Source organism: Sapajus apella, unplaced genomic scaffold (assembly GCF_009761245.1).
Source record: "Sapajus apella isolate SASKATOON/1434 unplaced genomic scaffold, GSC_monkey_1.0 scaffold4, whole genome shotgun sequence".
NCBI lineage: Eukaryota > Metazoa > Chordata > Mammalia > Primates > Cebidae > Sapajus > Sapajus apella.
Window position 1 is genome coordinate 57,017,007 of NW_022436944.1, and position 19,992 is coordinate 57,036,998.

General features: G+C 44.5%; 1 protein-coding gene across 4 annotated transcripts in view; it reads left to right on the forward strand.

The window, feature by feature from the left end:
• ITGA9 (integrin subunit alpha 9) overlaps positions 1 to 19,992 on the forward strand; it is a 366,875-nt gene that overhangs the window by 317,668 nt on the left and 29,215 nt on the right. For all 4 annotated transcript variants that reach the window (XM_032270221.1, XM_032270232.1, XM_032270240.1 and 1 more), the window contains 2 exons: positions 1,087 to 1,206; positions 6,165 to 6,266. In XM_032270221.1, the coding sequence (XP_032126112.1) occupies positions 1,087 to 1,206; positions 6,165 to 6,266 (222 nt within the window). The remainder of the gene's footprint in view (positions 1 to 1,086; positions 1,207 to 6,164; positions 6,267 to 19,992) is intronic.

Consider the following 19,992-nt stretch of genomic DNA (forward strand, 5'->3'; position numbering starts at 1 on the left):
TTCAGCCCTGGCATATCTCATGTTTATCATTTCCTTTCTCATTATTTTCACCTGTTTAGAAGTATGGTTATTTGCCACTTGAAAGTTTGGGATTCTTTTTTTTTTAATTACATAGTGAGGATGATACATCCATTGTTTTAAGCCCTTAGAATTGTTAGCTGTAGTGATAGTAGTTATTTTATATTTACGACTCCATGGCTAAAAATTTTTCCCCATATATGAAACATCATCAAGGTATGTTTATGCATTTTGGAACCTACCATACAAAAAAGAAAACTTTTGTAACTTTTAAATTTGTGATCTTTGGTTTTTTTTTCTTCTTCTTCTTTGAGATGGACTCTTGCTCTGTCACCCAGGCTGGAGCACAGTGGCACAGTGGCACTATCCTGGCTCCCTGCAACCTCCACCTCGTGGGTTCATGTGAATCTCCTGCCTCAGCCTCCCGAGTAGCTGGGACTACGCATGCCCACTACCATGCCCGGCTAATTTTTGTATTTTTAGTAGAGATGGGGTTTCACTATGTTGGCCAGGCTGGTCTTGAACTCCTGATCTCAGGTGATCTTCCTACCTAGGGCTTCCAAAGTGCTGGGATTACGGGCGTGAGCCACCGTGCCCAGCCAGGATTTACATTTCTGTTGTAACGTTTGTGTTTCCTTGAGCAAGAGTCACTTGACTTCTTAGCCCTCTCATTTACCCTACATAATAAATAGGCGTGAAAGTATATTTGCCACTGCACAGGTGGAAATCACATAATGTAGGAAACATGTCTGTGTTCAAAACTCATAAGAATGTTTTCAGAATGCAAACTTTAGTTGTGTGGTTTTTAAAAAACAATTATTTCTCTTTGCGAATTCAGCCAATTCTTGGTAGGATAAACTAGTGAGCTGTTTTCTCCCAGTTGCTTGACTTAAAGGCAGGTTCTCGTTTCCACTGGGTGGGAAATCCCTTGAGTGCCCTCTGGTGGCAAGAAAGAATGATTGCATCATCTTATGGATTTTCTCTGCCTGGAATTGCCTTAGTCACCAAGTTCATGGATTTGTCTTTGTTCTTAATTCCATTGGAAAATTCTCTGACTTTTTTTCCCAGGACTGTGAAAAACCAGGAACTTCTTGCGTAACAGCACACTGTAACTTTAGTGCTCTTGCTAAAGAAGAAAGTCGTACTATAGACATTTACATGCTGCTGAACACAGAAATACTGAAAAAGGTAAGCCCTGATGACCCGCCCTTTAGGGATGCATGTAGAAGCATTTGAATTGCTGACATCCGGTTTGGGGGGAAAAATGAAAAAAAAAAAAGAAAGAAAGGGAAGGAGGGAAGGAAGAGTAAAGCACTTGAATTGGTGTCCTCATGATACTCTGACTGCACCCCCTTTGCTGTCTACAAGAGACTCTTTTTATGTATTTAGGGGGTACACGTGCAGATTCCTTACATGAATACACTGTGTAGTGGTGATATCTAGGCTTTTAGTGTGCCCATCACCTGAATGTGAACATGGTGCCCAGTAGGTAACTTTCCATCCCTCGCCCCCTCCCACACTTTGGAGCCTCCAGTGTCTGTATTAATTCCACTGTTCATGCCTATGTGTACCCGTTGTTTAGCTTCCACTTATAAATTGAGAACGTGCAGCATCTGACTATTTTCGAGTTATTTCACTTAGAGTAATGGACTCCAGTTCCATCCATGTTGCTGCAAAAGACATAATTTAATTCTTTTTATGGCCGAGTAGTATTCCATGGTGTATGTATATATATATATATATATATCACATTTTCTCTAACCAATCGTCCATTGATGGACACTTTCATTGATTCCATATCTTTGTTACTGTGAATAATGCCGCAATCAACTTTCCAGTGCAGGTATATTTTTTGTACAGTGTTTCTTTCCCTTTGGGTAGATACCCATTAGTGTGACTGCTGGGTGGAATGCAGTTCTGTTTTTAGTTCTTTGGGAAATCTCCATACTGCTTTTTCAATTGTTCAATTTACTTTCCCATCAACAGTGTGTAAGCACCCCCTTTCTCTGCATCCTCACCAGCATCTGTTGTTGTTTTTGTTTAACTGTTTAATAATAGTCTGGCTGCCCCTTTTGGAACTTTCCCAGCAGTTGTCATTGGTGATTTTGCTGGCAGACAATACCAGGGTAAATGCCAGACCCCGGCTACTCAGTGTGGTCCAAGGACCAGCAGCAGCAGCAGCACCTGAGAGCTTATTAGAAATGCAGAATCTGGGGCTCACCCCAGACTTATAAACCAGCATCTTCAGTCTAACAAGCTCCCTAGGGATTTTGTTGGCACATTTAAGTTTCTCATGTGTTAGCTTGCATCAGAAGGACTTGGAGATCTTGTTAAAACACGGATTCCTTTGGGGTAGAGTCTGAGGCTTTCCAGCTCCGGCAAGCACCTAGGTGATGCCCGTCCTGCAGGTCTGCAGACCTTGCTTTAGATGAAGTTTGGCTAACCTTTTCTGTGAAGGGCCAGTAGTAAATATTTCAGGCTTTGCAGGTCCTACAGCCTCTTGCGACTGCTCAATCTGCCATTGTATTGCGAAAGCAGCCATAGACAACAGTCAAATGAATGGGCATGGCTGTGACCTGGTAAAACTTTATAAAAACAGGCAGAGGCCCAGAGTTGACCCTTGAGTTCTAGTTTAAATGGCACTTCATTTTAGTCCAACTTTTGACTCTTAGGTCACTTTGCTATTATGAGTTTATCACAAGCAGTTCATTAAAAAGCACCTCAGCCAGGGTGCATCAGTGGCTCTTGAAGAATCATACAAATTTACTATGATTTATTTTAGGATGAGAGCTGCTGAGAGGCCACTTCCAACAAGATGCTGTAAAAATAATTGCATGTGAAGATAAAACGAAGTATGCATGTTAGCCACAGAGATTTCACCAGTTATTTTTCTTTAGAAAAGCTAAATGTGTTCATCTGTACAAACCTATCCGCGTGTGAATGAATAGCCTTAGAAAAGTCATTTTGTGGTTATTTTTAAATAGACACAGCGGTAACATGCTGACCTAAGAGGATGCAAGCATCAGGGGATGTTTTTTCCATTTTCAATCTGTAGCTGTTTTTTTTTTGTTTTTTTTTTTTTTTGAGACGGAGTTTCACTCTTGTTACCCAGGCTGGAGTGCAGTGGCACGATCTCGGCTCAGCGCAACCGCCGCCTCCTGGGTTCAGGCAATTCTCCTGCCTCAACCTCCTGAGTAGCTGGGATTACAGGCACGCGCCACCATGCCCAGCTCATTTTTTTCTGTATTTTTAGTAGAGACGGGGTTTCACCATGTTGACCAGGATGGTCTCGATCTCTTGACCTCGTGATCCATCCGCCTCGGCCTCCCAAAGTGCTGGGATTACAGGCTTGAGCCACCGCGCCTGGCCAATCTGTAGCTGTTACAGCCCTCGCACACCCAAAGAGAGCTGTGCACAGTTCTGGTCTCTTTGGTTTGCTCTGGAAGAAACTGGTTTGGGGCAAGTTGTACTCACAGCCAGAGCTTTCTTCTCTCTTTGTGCCTCTCCCTTTATAAAGTACTGTGTTAGAGGAGGACCAGGCACGGCTTAGAGCACCACTGGCCATCCTCTGATTCCAGAAGGGAGCCTGGAAGCTCCGCATCTCGGGAAGTACCTTCCTGACATGTGTCCCCGTCAGGCTAGAGGACTCTGCCCCTGCACACTTACCTGTCCTGTCTGTATGCTTCACAAATGGCACTGCAGACAGCTTTACTGGCTGTGCCATGCTTGCCACTGTCCACAGAGCCCTGGTGGCTGAAAGCCACTCTGATGTCTCCTTCATCCTCAGCCCAGATGGCTGCTGCCCACACTTCAGTTATTTGCAGTTAGTCACGCACGCTCTGCAGCCTGGTTCTTCTGCATTTCTGTCCCGGTAGCCAGCGGTGACCCTTTGCCCAAGGAACATGTCCCAGTGACTGTTGCCCCATGGTCAAGCCAGGCCAGTGGAGCCCCAGGCAAGAAAGCTGAAAGCGGTGGGGTGTCACATGAAGCCTTTCAGACTCATTCTCCATGTGCCCTTTCAGCAGAAACCAGCAGCACTTCCAGGTGCAGAGAAAGACTTAGAACCAAGCTGACCTGGAAGCCACATGGAGCCCCAGCTGCTCCCGGAGCTTCAGCTGCCCTGAAGCCAGCTACAGCCTCCCCTGGGGAGTCGAGCCCGCGTGGCTCCAGGCCTCCCGAAGGATGTGGAGCGGTGCCAGGCTTGTGGTTTGCCTGGGCCTACAGTCGTGTTTATTTTCCTTTTGACCTCAAGATCTGGCCCCAGACAAGGGAATTTGAGGTTTTACTGTTTTGACCTTAACAAGTTTTCATTTGAAATGTAGGATCTGACTTTTAAAATCACTGTAGGAGTCGGGTTTCTTTGGAAGTGTTCTTCTTCCAGTCCGTAAGGCTTTCTTCACTGATCCCCCACCGTGGGGCCATCCCGTGCCAGACTCCTCGTCTGCCTGCCTGTATCATTGGCAGTTATCATTCTTATTATCCTTAGTCATATCCAAGGTTATTTGTATTTAATTTTTTATATAAATATTTTTAGAGACAGGGTCTTGCTCTGTCACCCAGATGGAAGTACAGTGGAGCAGTCATAGCTCGCTGCAGCCTCAAACTCCTGGGCTCAAGTGATCCTGCCCCGAGTGGTCCTCGGCGAGGACTGCAGGCACTTGCTACCATGCCAGGTGATTTTTTTTTTTTTTTAACGTTTTGCAGAGATAGGATGTTACCCAGGCTGGTCTTGACCTCCTAGCCTCAAGTGATCCTCCCACCTCAGCTTCTCAAAGTGATGGGGTCACAGGTCTTAGCCATTGTGCCTAGCCCAAGATGATCATTATTATTTAAGATTGAAAATACAGCATATCCTGATACATAGACCCCCAACTTTATAAAACTGTTAAATTGGTAAAAGATTATTTGTATACAGAATTAGTTCCTGCTTAAAGTGAGTTAACTGGAGTAACTCTTTTGAATGAGAGGCTTCCCAAAAGCATTTAAAATGTATTTTAAGAAAAGAACAATAATTGGTGTGTAACTCCCAAGTCACATGTACAGACTGCGGTTCCTGGGTGCCCCAGAAGGCCTTTGTGGTTTCTTTGGCAGAGATGAGCAAAGGGTGCCCTTGGAACTATTTCTACGCAGTCCTCTACCTTCCCGTTTCTTCGAGGGTTTAGCCAAAGCTGGCTTCTGAGTGTGAGCTCCTTGCGTGACAGGCAAGCTGAGGAGATGTGGGTGGGGACACCACATGACACCTTGCCTTTGGAGCCCCTCCTGCCCTGCCCCACAGGTAGAACGTTGAGTGCACTGGTTCTCTGCTGTCTGTTTCCACGACAGAAGCCAGGCTGCCCTTCTGCTCCACAGTCAACCTGTACCAGTGGCTTGAGGTTCTGGCTCCTCCCCAGGCCACAGTTGTGTCAGCGCCCATCTTCTCCCAAATTCATTCTCCATCCTGCTCTGGCGCCGTTTCCGGTTACGTGGATCAGCTTTGAATCTGAACCTGCAGCAAGGCTTCTGCCTGCGTCTGGCGGGGGGGGATTCCCGAGTCTCAGATATGCTCCCCTATACCCCTGCCGCTTTCTCCTTAAGCTTCATTTATAAGCCAGATACTTCCCCCTTCCCCATCTCCCCCTCAGCTACCCTTTTTCAATGTTAAATGGTTTTTACTCCAAAACAGCTTCATTTAAGAACAAAGAAAGAGTTAAAAGCAACTCCTGTGAAGGGTTTGAGGGTTGTGGTCAGGACTGGAAGATGCTTATGAAATGTAGAATCAGATGCCTTCTGTGGAATGCCAGGCCTAGATTTGCTGTACACAATTAAACAGCTTTATTTATCCTCAACTCTTTGTGAACATGTCAATATCAATATCCAAATAGCTGGCTCTTACTGCTTGGAAACCACAGCACACAGCTTGCATGTGCTGATTACTGGCAAACTCCATCATTTCCCAGCATCCACCATGATCTGCAAGGAATTCTCCAGAGAGACCCTGGAAGTCTATATTTATGTGGATGCCTGGGATGGAGCGGTATCTGGTTCAATGATAAAATCTTTGTCTGGGCTACATGGAATCATAGAATTTCAGTTCTGCCCAGTCCCTCCCAAGGCCCAGCCGTTATCATAGGAAACTCTTAGAGTAAGTTCTGTTGTTTCTTCCACAGGACAGTTCGTCTGTCATCCAGTTCATGTCCCGTGCCAAGGTGAAGGTGGATCCTGCCCTGAGGGTGGTGGAAATAGCTCATGGGAACCCAGAAGAGATGACGGTGAGTCAGCCACCCCAGGACTGCCCCTCTCAGAGGGCAGGGGAAGCTGGGTGACTTGGAAACCTGGTGCTGGAATTTGAGGGTGAAGACAGTCTCAGAGCCAAGATGTTGGGTTTGTGGCAGACCCGAGACTGTGCCTGCCTTGGCTTCCAGGCCCCCCTGGAGAACTTCTGTGGCTTATTGTTGTGATAGCATCGTCCTTTAGGATGCCATCGTTATGTGAACGTTTCCCGCTATGATTGTCCAAAGGGAAAATGGTCGGGAAGTACCCTCCCTCAACAGGGCTTGGATTTCCACCGTGGAGCCAGGACTATTTATGGCTTTCTTAGACCTTTCCTAAGGCAGACAGCATCTGCCTTATCCATCATGTTACTCCATGGGTAAATTACTGTGTTTTTGGTTTGGTTTGGTTTTTAAGAGACAGGGTCTCACTTTATCACCCAGGCCGGTGTGCAGTGGTGCAGTCATAGCTCCCTGCAGCCTTGAATACCTGGCCTCAAGGGACCCTCTCACCCTGGCCTCCTGAGTAGCTAGGACTACAGGCACGCTACCATGCCTAATTTTTATTTTTATTTTTTGTCAAGATAGGGTCCCATGATATTGCCCAGGCTGGTCGGTCTCAAACTCCTGGCTTCAAGCAATCCTCCCTGAAGTCTCCCAAAACACTGGGATTACAGGCCAACACTTGGTGTTTTTAAAACAAGTTGTTCGAATGACTTAAAGAGGTCACATCCAAATTGTCAAGACCTAGGAACTTCTCTTTCACTCTCTTTTTACCGCCTTACCCCTTCTCCCCATAAAGTGCAGTTAGTGCCCAGGCCTCAGAGGCACAGAAGGATGTGGCAAACCACGAGGCTTAGGTGTGGTGGCGTGGGAGCGGCTGGAGGGGAGCTGTGGCCTTGGACCCATATTGCCTTTGATTGTTTTTCCTGCAGAAGCAGGGGGCTTGGTGGGGGTCCATCCTGTGTTTGACGCCCACACTGAGATCCCAGGGGAGTAGAGGAGGAAACAGCCGCTGATGCACTGCTTTTGCCAGTGAGCTGCGTAACGATGCTACCTTTCTGCATCCCTTCTGTGGAAGTTACCTTCTCTCAAGGGAGACTTACCCTCTCTTAGCAGAGTCAGTGTTGCTGTGACACATTTACAAGGTGTTAAATTCGTAATGCTTATGTACTTAGAAATGATTGTTGACTTACTCTGTGATAACACTAGAGACACCACATGTCGAAATGCCAGAATGGGGATCAAACCAAAGACCACTCTTACAAGACCCTGGTTGGGAAGGGTTCATATAGAAAATAAAAGCTGGGCCAAGGCGGGCAGATCACCTGAGATCAGGAGTTCAAGACCAGCCTGGCCAACATGGCAAAACCCTGTCTCTACTAAAAAATACAAAAATTAGCCAGGCGTGTTGACAGGCTCCTATAATCCCTGCTACTGAGGAAGCTGAGGCAGGAGAATCGCTTGAACCCGGGAGGCAGAAGTTGCAGTGAGTCAAGATGGTGCCACTGCACTCCAGCCTGGGCAACAGAGCGAGACTCCATCTCAAATAATAATACTAACAACAACAGCAATAATGCTTAGGGACCTCAATAACACTCCAGTCCTGCCCCTGCTTTTGGTGAGTAAGAGATGAGAACATCAGTGAGTCTGGGGTGAATATGAATTCCTGAATGAGTGAGAGGCTGGGCATTCCTGACTCAGTAAAGGGAACAAGTGTCCCATGCAGACTGTTACACTCTACCCACAAGAGAAGTTGTCCAAGCACTATTTTTGGGCGTCTGTTTGTTGGGGACAGGGTCTTACTTTGTCACCCAGGCTGGAGTGCGGTGGTGCAATCATGGGTCACTGCAGCCTCCTCCTGTCAGGCTCAGGCCAGGCACTAATTTTAATAAGATAGAAACCAAATGGGGTGATGCTGGGTCATTTACTACTTAGGGTCAGTTTTTCTGGCAGGTCAAATATTTGGAGTTGGCATTTCCCTTTTCTTCCTTGCCTTCTGGCCATTTACCTGCTAATTCAGACCTCCACCTGAGAAGTGAAAGAGAAAAATGGTTCCCTGTTCATTGTCATAGTTCTGGTTAAAAAGTTTTATAGAATGAAATTCATGCCCACCATGAGAGGTTTAGAATGTTCTGGTAAACCAGAGTGTTAACAGGTAGAAGCTAATGGAAATAACAGGTTTTCTACATGTGGAATCCGTTGTGTAGACGAAAATAAAAAAAATCACTAGGCGTCTTGCCTTCCGTTATAGGACTAAGCTGTGGGATCCAGGAAAACATTGCCTAACATCTTGTTGTTGGATTCTGAGTCATCTGCACTCCCCAGAATACCACTTACATTAATTACTGGTCCATTTTGAGCACTATGGTGATATTTTCATTATCAAGAGTTTTTTGGAAGAGGCTGAGTTTTTTTTTAGCATTCCCAAGAAAAAAGTTAACACACATGGGACTCCCACAGCGCCCCTTCCCCCTCCTTTCCATGACTTTGCCTTTTCAGTCCGTGAGCCACGATGAAGTTCTACAATCTGTTGTTCTCACGTTTCTTGGCAGACAGAAAAAAGAAGTCTTTTCTGAGTAGGAAGGTTTGCCTTTTTAGAACAAACACGTTCTTTCCTGCGTGATTCTTCTGAATGCCTGGCCCTCTGTCAACCATCAGTCTGAAGGGGAATTTCCATAGAGGCTTGCCACCAAATTTAAGTCAGGCAAAATTTCAGAGGATTTTAGATTAGGCACCAAATGGTTACGGCCTTGGAAGGAACAGGAAATGTGCTTGCATTTGGTATCAAGCAAGGTGTGGGCGGGAGGGAAACAATCAGATTTTTAACCACGTAACATGAGCCTGGTGGTAAATGTATCTAATTGAGAAATCAAACAATTTTCCTGTGATTCTTTTTTTTTAAACAGGAGATTTTATTTTATTTTATTTTTTGAGACGGAGTCTCGCTCTGTTACTCAGCCTGGAGTGCAATGGCACGATCTCAGCTCACTACAACCTCTGCCCACCCAGGTTCAAGTGATTCTCCTGCCTCAGCCTCCTGAGCAGCTGGGATTACAGTCATGCGCCACCACACCCGGATAATTTTTGTATTTTTAGTAGAGATGGGGTTTCACCATGTTGGTCAGGCTGGCCCTGAACTCCTGACCTTGTGATCTGCCCTCCTTGGCCTCCCAAAATGCTGGGATTACAGGCATGAGCCACCGTGCCCGGCCTACAGGAGTTTTAAAATGCATTTTATATTGAGTATTTTATGTTTTCTTAAAACAATTATTTTATTGCACTAAAAATAAACTAGCTAGTTTGTTCATATAACAAATCTATATTCAAAGCCATGCTTACAAATTTTCACTAGTCCGTTTTTCTGTTCTCAGCACTATTACAAATGCTTCATTTCGCCATCATGTTGAATTCTTCAGCATCTTCTGTATCATTTCCAGGGACATCTCTGGGAAGTAGTGTTGCATATCTTCCCTCAGAAGCACACTGTTAGCCCCAGTATACCCACAGTTCACACACCTTTTCCCTTCTCTGAGGTGTGCTATTTTTTGGCACAACAGAAAAAACATGCTACTGGGATTTGAAAAACTAAATTCTGGGCCTGAGTAGGTCATAAACTACAGAACCTTAGGTCTTACATTCTCCCCAGGTGCTTGCTTCTCCACTGCGAAACGTAATTCCTATTCGCTTGGTCCTTTGTAGTCCTTTACTATTTCATTTGTCTTCATGATAACTCTTAAATTTAAGTAAGGTAGCATCATGCTCATTTTATGGAAGAGATTCAATCTCAAAGAGGACACAGTCTCCCGGAGATTTCACAAGTAGTAACGTATTAGGCAGAGCTAAACTCACACACTCTCACTCAAGATCCTTGTGCCGGTACATGCTGTGCTAATAAGTTTGCTAAAATGGATGAAGCGGCAATGACTCAGATCCCTTCCAGTGATCCTGAAGGGATCCTTATTATTTTTCCTTTCTTCTCCCAACTAGCGTTAACATCCAAAAGTACATATAATCACCGAATATCATTTACCATGATTTTTTAATTTAATTACTCTTTAAATTTTTCTATTTCCGTGTAAAATCCAGAGAAATGCTACTTTTTCAAAAGTTTCTACAGCTCCCTGCCTCTCTGAAAGCTGTGGGACTTAACTAATTGTTTGTTAAAGCGGAAATTCCCAACATTTTATAAATACCACGAATTACTTTTTATAACAGTAAAGACAATTATTCCATACTTAAAACCAATTCAAAATAAAATAAATCCTCAATACTTCTTATTCCCTGGAGTAAGAACTGTAAATAGATTCTATTGATTTGTTATTTTCTCCTGTGGGAAACACTGTTACTCTACCTTACTATCAAGTTTCTTTCCCTAACAAGAAAACGTCAGTCTTCAGAGCCAGGAAGGCTTTTACTTTCACTATCACATATGAAGAATGAACTAAACACCAAACTTAGAAAGTAAAACTTAAATGAGGGATTCGGGACATTTCCCAAAGGGTCATATGACCAATTTAAAAGTTGGTATGATGTGGCTAAAATAACAAATTAACTCCTACTTATAATAAAGGTGCAGATGTGCTGATGAGTCATGCTGACATGTACACATGAAATATACCTAAAGCAATTTAAAGGAAAACAAAATATATTCTATGGCAGTCTTGAAAAGTCAGGGAGCTCAATAAATATTAAGAGTATGCTCTCACAATTAGCATTAAACACAGTGTAATTAACATAATTTAATGCGGAAAAAAAAGAAAATATACAGGATAAGGGGTGAAGAGTACACATAGGAAATTGTTGGGGTTTTCTTCATTTTTACTGTCTTGCTTTCTTGTCCAGGAGGGAAGATTTTTGACTTCAAAAGTAACAAAATATTTAAGAAAGCAATTGAGATATTTCTGTTCTAAATGATATTCTTGTGCTATTTTCTCAGCAGTCCATGTTTCTGGATAAAGTTTTTTTTTTTTCCCATTTATTTATTTTATTGCATTTTACATTTTGGGGTACATGTGAAGAACATGCAAAATTGTTGCATAGGAACACACGTGGCAGTGTGATTTGCTGCCTTCCTCCCCATCACCTACATCTGGCATTTCTCCCCTTGCTATCTCTCCCCAGCTTCCCACCCCCCGCCCTCCCTCCCCTATTTCCCCCCAACTGACCCCAGTGTGTAGTGCTCCCCTCCCTGTGTCCATGTGTTCTCATTGTTCAACACCCGCCTATGAGTGAGAACATGCGGTGTTTGATCTTCTGCTCTTCTGTCAGTTTGCTGAGAATGATGGTTTCCAGGTTCATCCATGTCCCTACAAAGGACCCAAACTCATCGTTTCTGATGGCTGCATAATATTCCATGGTGTATATGTGCCACATTTTCCCTATCCAGTCTATCGTCGATGGGCATTTGGGTTGGTTCCAGGTCTTTGCTGTTGTAAACAGTGCTGCAATGAACATTCGTGTACACGTGTCCTTATAGTAGAACGATTTGTAATCCTTTGGATATATACCCAGTAATGGGATTGCTGGGTCAAATGGAATTTCTATTTCTAGGTCCTTGAGGAATCGCCACACTGTCTTCCACAATGGTTGCACTAATTTACACTCCCACCAACAGTGCAAAAGTGTTCCTATTTCTCCACATCCTCTCCAGCATCTGTTGTCTCCAGATTTTTTAATGATCGCCATTCTAACCGGCGTGAGATGGTATCTCAGTGTAGTTTTGATTTGCATTTCTCTGATGACCAGTGATGATGAGCATTTTTTCATATGTTTGTTGGCCTCACGTATGTCTTCTTTTGAGAAGTGTCTGTTCATATCCTTTGCCCACTTTTGAATGGGCTTGTTAGTTTTTTTCTTGTAAATCTGCTTTATTTCTTTGTAAATTACGGATATCAGCCCTTTGTCAGATGGGTAAACTGCAAAAATTTTTTCCCAATCTGTTGGTTGCCGATTCACTCTAATGATTGTTTCTTTTGCTGTGCAGAAGCTGTGGAGTTTGATTAGGTCCCATTTGTCTATTTTGGCTTTTGTTGCCAATGCGTTTGGCGTTTTGGTCATGAAGTCCTTGCCTACACCTACGTCCTGAATGGTTTTGCCTAGATTTTCTTATAGGGTTTTTATGGTGTTAGGTCTTATGTTTAAGTCTTTAATCCATCTGGAGTTAATTTTAGTGTAAGGTGTCAGGAAGGGGTCCAGTTTCTGCTTTCTGCACATGGCTAGCCAGCTTTCCCAACACCATTTATTGAACAGGGAATCCTTTCCCCATTGCTTGTTTTTGTCTGGTTTGTCAAAGATCAGATGGTTGTAGATATGTTGTGTTGCCTCCGAGACCTCTGTTCTGTTCCATTGGTCTATATCTCTGTTTTGGTACCAGTACCATGCTGTTTTGATTACTGTAGCCTTGTAGTATAGTTTGAAGTCTGGTAGTGTGATGCCCCCCGCTTTGTTCTTTTTGCTTAGAATTGACTTGGCTATGCGGGCTCTCTTTTGGTTCCATATGAAGTTTAAGGTGGTTTTTTCCAGTTCTGCAAAGAAGGTCATTGGTAGCTTGATGGGGATAGCATTGAATCTGTAAATTACTTTGGGCAGTATGGCCATTTTCACGATATTGATTCTTCCTAACCATGAACATGGGATGTTTCTCCATCTGTTTGTGTCCTCTCTTATTTCGTTGAGCAGTGGCTTGTAGTTCTCCTTGAAGAGGTCCTTTACATTCCTTGTTAGTTGTATTCCTAGGTATTTTATTCTCTTTGTGGCAATTGTGAATGGAAGTTTGTTCTTGATTTGGCTCTCTTTAAGTCTGTTACTGGTGTATAGGAATGCATGTGATTTTTGCACATTGATTTTGTATCCTGAGACTTTGCTGAACTTGCTTATCAGTTTCAGGAGGTTTGGGGCTGAGACGATGGGGTCTTCTAGATATACAATCATGTCGTCTGCAAATAGAGACAATTTGACTTCCTCCTTTCCTATTTGAATGCCCTTTATTTCTTTTTCTTGCCTGATTGCTCTGGCTAGAACTTCTAATACTACATTGAATAGCAGTGGTGAGAGCGGGCATCCTTGTCTGGTGCCACATTTCAAGGGGAATGCTTCCAGTTTTTGCCCATTCAGTATGATATTGGCTGTTGGTTTGTCATAAATAGCTTTTATTATTTTGAGATACGTTCCATTGATACCTAGCTTACTGAGTGTTTTTAGCATAAAGGGCTGTTGAATTTTGTCAAAGGCCTTCTCTGCATCAATTGAGATAATCATGTGGTTTTTGTCTTTGGTTCTGTTTATGTGGTGAATTACGTTTATAGACTTGCGTATGTTGAACCAGCCTTGCATCCCTGGGATGAAGCCTACTTGATCATGGTGGATAAGCTTTTTGATGTGCTGTTGCAATCGGCTTGTCAGTATTTTATTGAAGATTTTTGCATCTATGTTCATCATGGATATTGGCCTGAAGTTTTCTTTTCTTGTTGAGTCTCTGCCGGGTTTTGGAATCAGGATGATGTTGGTGTCATAAAATGATTTGGAAAGAATTCCCTCTTTTTGTATTGTTTGGAATAGTTTCAGAAGAAATGGTACCAGCTCCTCTTTGTATGTCTGGTAGAATTCAGCTGTGAACCCATCTGGACCTGGGCTTTTTTTGGGTGGTAAGCTCTTAATTGCTGCCTCAACTTCAGACCTTGTTATGGGTCTGTTCAGGGTTTCGGCTTCTTCCTGGTTTAGGCTTGGCAGGAGGCAAGTGTCCAGGAATTTATCCATTTCTTCCAGGTTTATTAGTTTGTGTGCATAGAGTTGTTTGTAATAATCTCTGATGATGGTTTGAATTTCTGTGGAATCTGTGGTGATATCCCCTTTATCGTTTTTTATTGCATCAATTTGGTTATTCTCTCTTTTCTTTTTGATTAATCTGGCTAGTGGTCTGTCTATTTTGTTGATCTTTTCAAAAAACCAGCTCCTGGATTTATTGATTTTTTGAAGGGTTTTTTGTGTCTCTATCTCCTTCAGTTCTGCTCTGATCTTAGCTATTTCTTGTCTTCTGCTAGACTTTGAGTTTTTTTGATCTTGCTCCTCTAGCTCTTTCAGTTTTGACGATAGGGTGTCAATTTTTGATCTCTCCTTGCTTCTCATGTGGGCACTTATTGCTATATATTTTCCTCTAGAGACTGCTTTAAATGTGTCCCAGAGATTCTGGTATGTTGTGTCTTCATTCTCGTTGGTTTCGAAGAACATCTTTATTTCTGCCTTCATTTCATTGTTTATCCAGTCAACATTCAAGAGCAAGTTGTTCAGTTTCCATGAAGCTGTGCGGTTCTGAGTTAGTTTTTGAATTCTGAGTTCTAACTTGATTGCACTGTGGTCTGAGAGACTGTTTGTTACGATTTCCGTTCTTTTGCATTTGCTGAGGAGTGATTTACTCCCAATTATGTGGTCAATTTTAGAGTAGGTGTGATGTGGTGCTGAGAAGAATGTATATTCTGTGGATTTGGGGTGGAGAGTTCTGTAAATGTCTATTAGGTTTGCTTGGTCCAGGTCTGAGTTCAAGTCCTGGATATCCTTGTTAATTTTCTGTCTGGTTGATCTGTCTAATGTTGACAATGGGGTGTTAAAGTCTCCCACTATTATTGTGTGGGAGTCTAAGTCCCTTTGTAAGTCATTAAGAACTTGCCTTATGTATCTGGGTGCTCCTGTATTGGGTGCGTATATATTTAGGATCGTTAGCTCTTCTTGTTGCATTGATCCTTTTACCATTATGTAATGTCCCTCTTTGTCTCTTATGATCTTTGTTGCTTTAAAGTCTAATTTATCAGAGATGAGAATTGCAACTCCTGCTTTTTTTTGCTCTCCATTTGCTTGGTAAATCTTCCTCCATCCCTTTATTTTGAGCCTTTGTGTATCCTTGCATGTGAGATGGGTTTCCTGGATACAGCACACCAATGGGTTTTGTCTTTTTATCCAATTTGTCAGTCTGTGTCTTTTGATTGGGGCATTTAGTCCATTTACATTTAGGGTTAATATTGTTATGTGTGAATTTGATACTGCCATTTTGGTGCTAGCTGGCTGTTTTGCCCTTTAGTTGAGCTGGTACTTGTTGTTCCTTTATATGTGTAAAGCCTCTTTCAGGAGCTCTTGTAGAGCTGGCCTGGTGGTGACGAAATCTCTGAGTACTTGCATGTTCCCAAAGGATTTTATTTTTCCTTCACTTATGAAGCTTAGTTTGGCTGGATAGGAGATTCTGGGTTGAAAGTTCTTTTCTTTAAGGATGTTGAATATTGGCCCCCACTCTCTTCTGGCTTGTAGGGTTACTGCTGAGAGATCTGCTGTGAGTCTGATGGGCTTTCCTTTGTGGGTAACCCGACCTGTCTCTCTGGCTGCCCTTAGTATTTTCTCCTTCATTTCAACCCTGGTGAATCTGACGATTATGTGCCTTGGGGTTGCTCTTCTTGACGAATATCCTTGTGGTGTTCTCTGTGTTTCCTGGACTTGAACGTTTGCCTGCCTTGCTAGGTTGGGGAAGTTTTCTTGGATAATATCCTGAAGAGTATTTTCCAGCTTGGATTCATTCTCTTCGTTGCATTCACGTACGCCTATCAAACGTAGATTAGGTCTTTTCACATAGTCCCACGTTTCTTGGAGACTTTGTTCATTCCTTTTTACCCTTTTTTCTCCAGTCTTGCCTTCCCGTTTTATTTCATTGAGTTGATCTTCGACCTCTGATATCCTTTCTTCTGCTTGGTCAATTCGGCTGTTGATACTTGTGCATGCTTCACGAAGTTCTCGTGTTGCAGTTTTCAGCTCCATCAATTCACTTATATTCCTTTCTATTTTGTCCATTCTCGTTAGCATTTCGTCAAATCTTTTTTCAAGGTTCTTAGTTTCTTTGCATTTGGTTAGAACATGTTCTTTAAGTTCACAGAAGTTTCTTACTACCCACCTTCTGAATTCTGATTCTGTCATTTCATCACACTCATTCTCCATCCAACCTTGTTCCCTTGCTGGCGAGGAGTTGTGATCCCTTTTAGGAGGAGAGGTGTTCTGGTTTCGGGTGTTTTCATCCTTTTTGCGCCGGTTTCTTCCCATCCTTAAGGATTTATCCACCTGTCGACTTTGTAGTTGCTGGCTTTCAGATTGGGTCTCAAATCTTTCAGATTGACGTTCTGTTTGTTGATGATGAGGTTATTTCTGCTTCTTGGTTTTCCTTCTGACAGTCTGGCCCCTCTGCTGTAGGTCTGCTGAGGTTCACTCCAGGCCCTGCTTGCCTGAGGTTTACCTGCAGCAGCTGCTGAACAGCAAGGGTTGTTACCAGTTTTCTTCTTCTTCTATCTTTGTCCCAGAAGGATACCCGCCTAGTGTCAATCTGATCTCTCCTCTATGAGGTGTCTTTTTGGATATATAGGGGTCAGGGAGCTGCTTGAGGAGACGGTCTTTTCTTTATAGGAGCTCAAATGGTGAGCTGTGAGCTCTGTTGTTGTTCATTCAGAGCTGCTGGGCAGGTACTTTTAGGTCTGCTACAGCAGAACTCATAAACTGCTTTTTGTTCCCAGGTGCTCTGTCCCAGGGATTTAGGGCTTTATTTATGAGTTTCCGTTATGCTACTGCCTTCTTTTTTTTTTTTTTTTTCTTTTTTTCCTTCAGACCTGCCCAGCCCAGCAAGGAGGCAGCCTAGTCACTGTCGGCCTATAGCAGCTTTGCTGAGCTGCTGTGGGCTGCGCCCCGCTGCCGAGTGAACTTCCCTGCAGTCCTGTTTATATGGGTGTAGTTAGAACTGCTTTGGCGATGGTGGCCCGCCTCTGTTGGGGCGGAGTCTCTGCTGTGGCGTGTTGCCTTGGCTACGGCGGGCTGCCTCAGCAATGGCGGGTTGCCTTGGCAACGGCGGGCTGCCTCAGCAATGGCGGACGCCCCTCCCCCACAGAGCTGGACCGTTCCGGGTTCAGCTGCGCTGGCTGTGAATCTCTCAGTCCAGAGTTTCTGGTTGCTGTTCTTTGTGGGGGTGGGGCCAGCCGAGCCTGATCGCCTGGCTCCCTGCCTCAGAGCCTTTTTTAAGTTGGTGTTCCAGTCGCCTGTTGAAGAGGCGCCGGGGTCTGTTTGTTTTCCCCTGCGGCCACTCACTGCGCTGGCTTAAACAGCGGCACTGAGGTTTGTGGCGCTTTTTTTTCTTTTTTTTTTTTGCCCTGGAATCTACTGTCCTGGTTCTCTGCTCAGTCCCCTTTTTGAACCAGCATATGGGCGACTTCCCGCGGCTCCAATCGCCAGCCGAAAGGGCCCCCGGACCGGTGTATTTTGTACGGAGAACCCGGCTCCGGGGCGCCGACAAAGCAGCCGCGCGGGGCAAAGCAGCGGCACCAGCCGGCACAGCAGCGCTGGCCACAACAGCCGCGCTGGCGAGCGTGGAGCACCTCTGCCCGGGAATTTCCTAGTCTGTGGGCCATAAAAACGCGGCGTCCACTCACCCTCTGCGCTTTCACTTGGAGCTGCAATCCTGAGCTGTTCCTAAACGGCCATCTTGGATCCAGTCGATAAAGTTTTTGATTATTGAGAAGTGTCAATGCTTCTATAATGAAAATTTTGCCTTTGGGAATGCTCTTAATATCTATCCCATCGAAGTGACGACCTTTCAGCAATGTGAATTCCTTTGGCTCTTGGTGTGTTTCAGCAGCTTCCACCTGTGTGGAAGACACAGGGTCTTTGGCATCAGCATACACATCTTTTAGAAATGACAGCAGCTTGTTACCTTCACAAGCAAGCTCTCCCTTAATTTTTGGGTAGAGACTAATCTGCTCTCGCAGGAGGCTGGAGATAGAGAGGTGCCTGGGAGCGGGAGAGGGCTTCATCTTGCTGATTTCCCATTCCCGCCCGATTCTCTAGGTTGAAATTCCTGACCCCATAAGTCATCATAGCCCCCATCTCCTCATAACATGATGCCCTCGGGTTCGTGCCGCATGTGGGAACACGGGCGCAGGAAACCTCCAGGGTGCCCGGAGCATGCGCACATATCCTGTGATTCTTTATATCTTTTATTTTTCTGCCATGGTACAAGTTATGCTTTACAGAGCATTTGGGTGAATAACTAGAAATATGTGATAGATTCTTGTGGCTCTGCCTGGTTCACTAATGACCCTTCTCAGGGAGTCTAGGGCCAGCCACATCAGCCAGACCTAGCTCTGTACAGACCCAAACCTGAGAATGCCAGGGGAGGCCTGTGTGACTGCAGAGTCAAAGTGCTGGTTGTGAGGTGCCCATTACGTGCTGAATTTCATATTCAACCCAGCTCCACTTACCTTTCAGGGAGTGAGCAGGGGATGAGAGGGGAAAGGTCAACACATGTTGTTTGAAGCCCACAGAAACCATAAAGATGAAGAACAGGATAAATGTATCTAATCATGCCCTGGAAAGCTGGCCGAGGAAAGAAAAGGAATTTATCTCCAGGAAGGCCTTCAGAAAGAAAGCGAGTAGGCTCCGGAGAGGTTCATCTCTCTTCATGCAGCCTAAAAAGGTATCAGATGATGCTGAGGGCTGAAGGTGCTTTCCCTGATCCCTGAATTGGTTACTGAGGCCCACAGAAGACGAAAGGTCCCCATCTTTTAAGGAGAGCTGCCAACTCCTGAGGCCAGAAACTCCCCCAAGGCAAATCAAGACTTTATGGAATCAGCTGTTACTGCAAGACATCCCCTTAAACTCCCGTCTGTCTGTATGAGACACGTACACGAGTTCTTGCTATTTTCTTGATATTTTCAAATAGCAGAATACATGATAAACACATAAGTCCACAGATGAGTCGGTAAGCTGCTGCGATGTGGAGCATCCGCCAGACTAAGGTCTTCAGTGCCAGCCAGAAAGACTAGCTCTGTCTCGCTTCAGCAGAATCAGAATGGACTCAAAGGCTATCCAGTGGTACTGCTCAGAATTACGCTGGAAGGCTAGAGAACCAGACCAAAAATCAGAGGGATCCAGAAACCTGTGGGCTACAGGCTAGGTCCAGGCAAAGGAAGTCTGGCATGGCGACCTGGACACTGGACACAGCTGTCCCTGGCTTCTCCACCTTGTGCTCTGGAGTCAGGCAGAACCCTTTCTACTTCTAGAGTTGCTAAGAAGGTTCAACGATACCAGCATGGAGCTCCTAGAAGAAAGGCAGGTGCACAGCTGCTGCTCAGGGCGGCACAGCACCTTGCAGTCCTGCCAACACATGACTTCACAGCACTCCCAGCACTGCCCCACCAAAGATGCAAGCCTGGCATCTCAACCAGAGAGGCATCTTTCAGCATGGCAAACAAGATTACTCCAAAAACCTGCCACTTACCATTCCTTTGGTGTACTGCTTCTAGAGGCAAAGTTGACCACTTTTACTGTCGTGAAATAGACTGTGACTCGTTATTTATAATTTATGTGACCAATTTCAGTTACAGTCATGTTCCATATGGCGACAGAGTCTTTCCCCCTTGAACCTCACATTAAACTGAGTTGTAGGATGAAGAGGGTTGTTGAAGGTCATCACCACCCTCATCCTGTGCTGTCCACAATGGTTGGTGGGCAGTTCTTTCTTCTCACCCACCTCCCCACATGTGAGAATTAAGCTCTGACCATCAAGAACTGAGAAAACTTTTGGTATAGTTTGCCAAACACATGAGGCATATTTTCTAATGGTCATCATTAGAAAATGTTGGGGAGCAGGGCTCTCACACTCCTGTACCTGCCGGTCATTGGTTGGGGCTGCCCCAGAGGTAGTAACCCC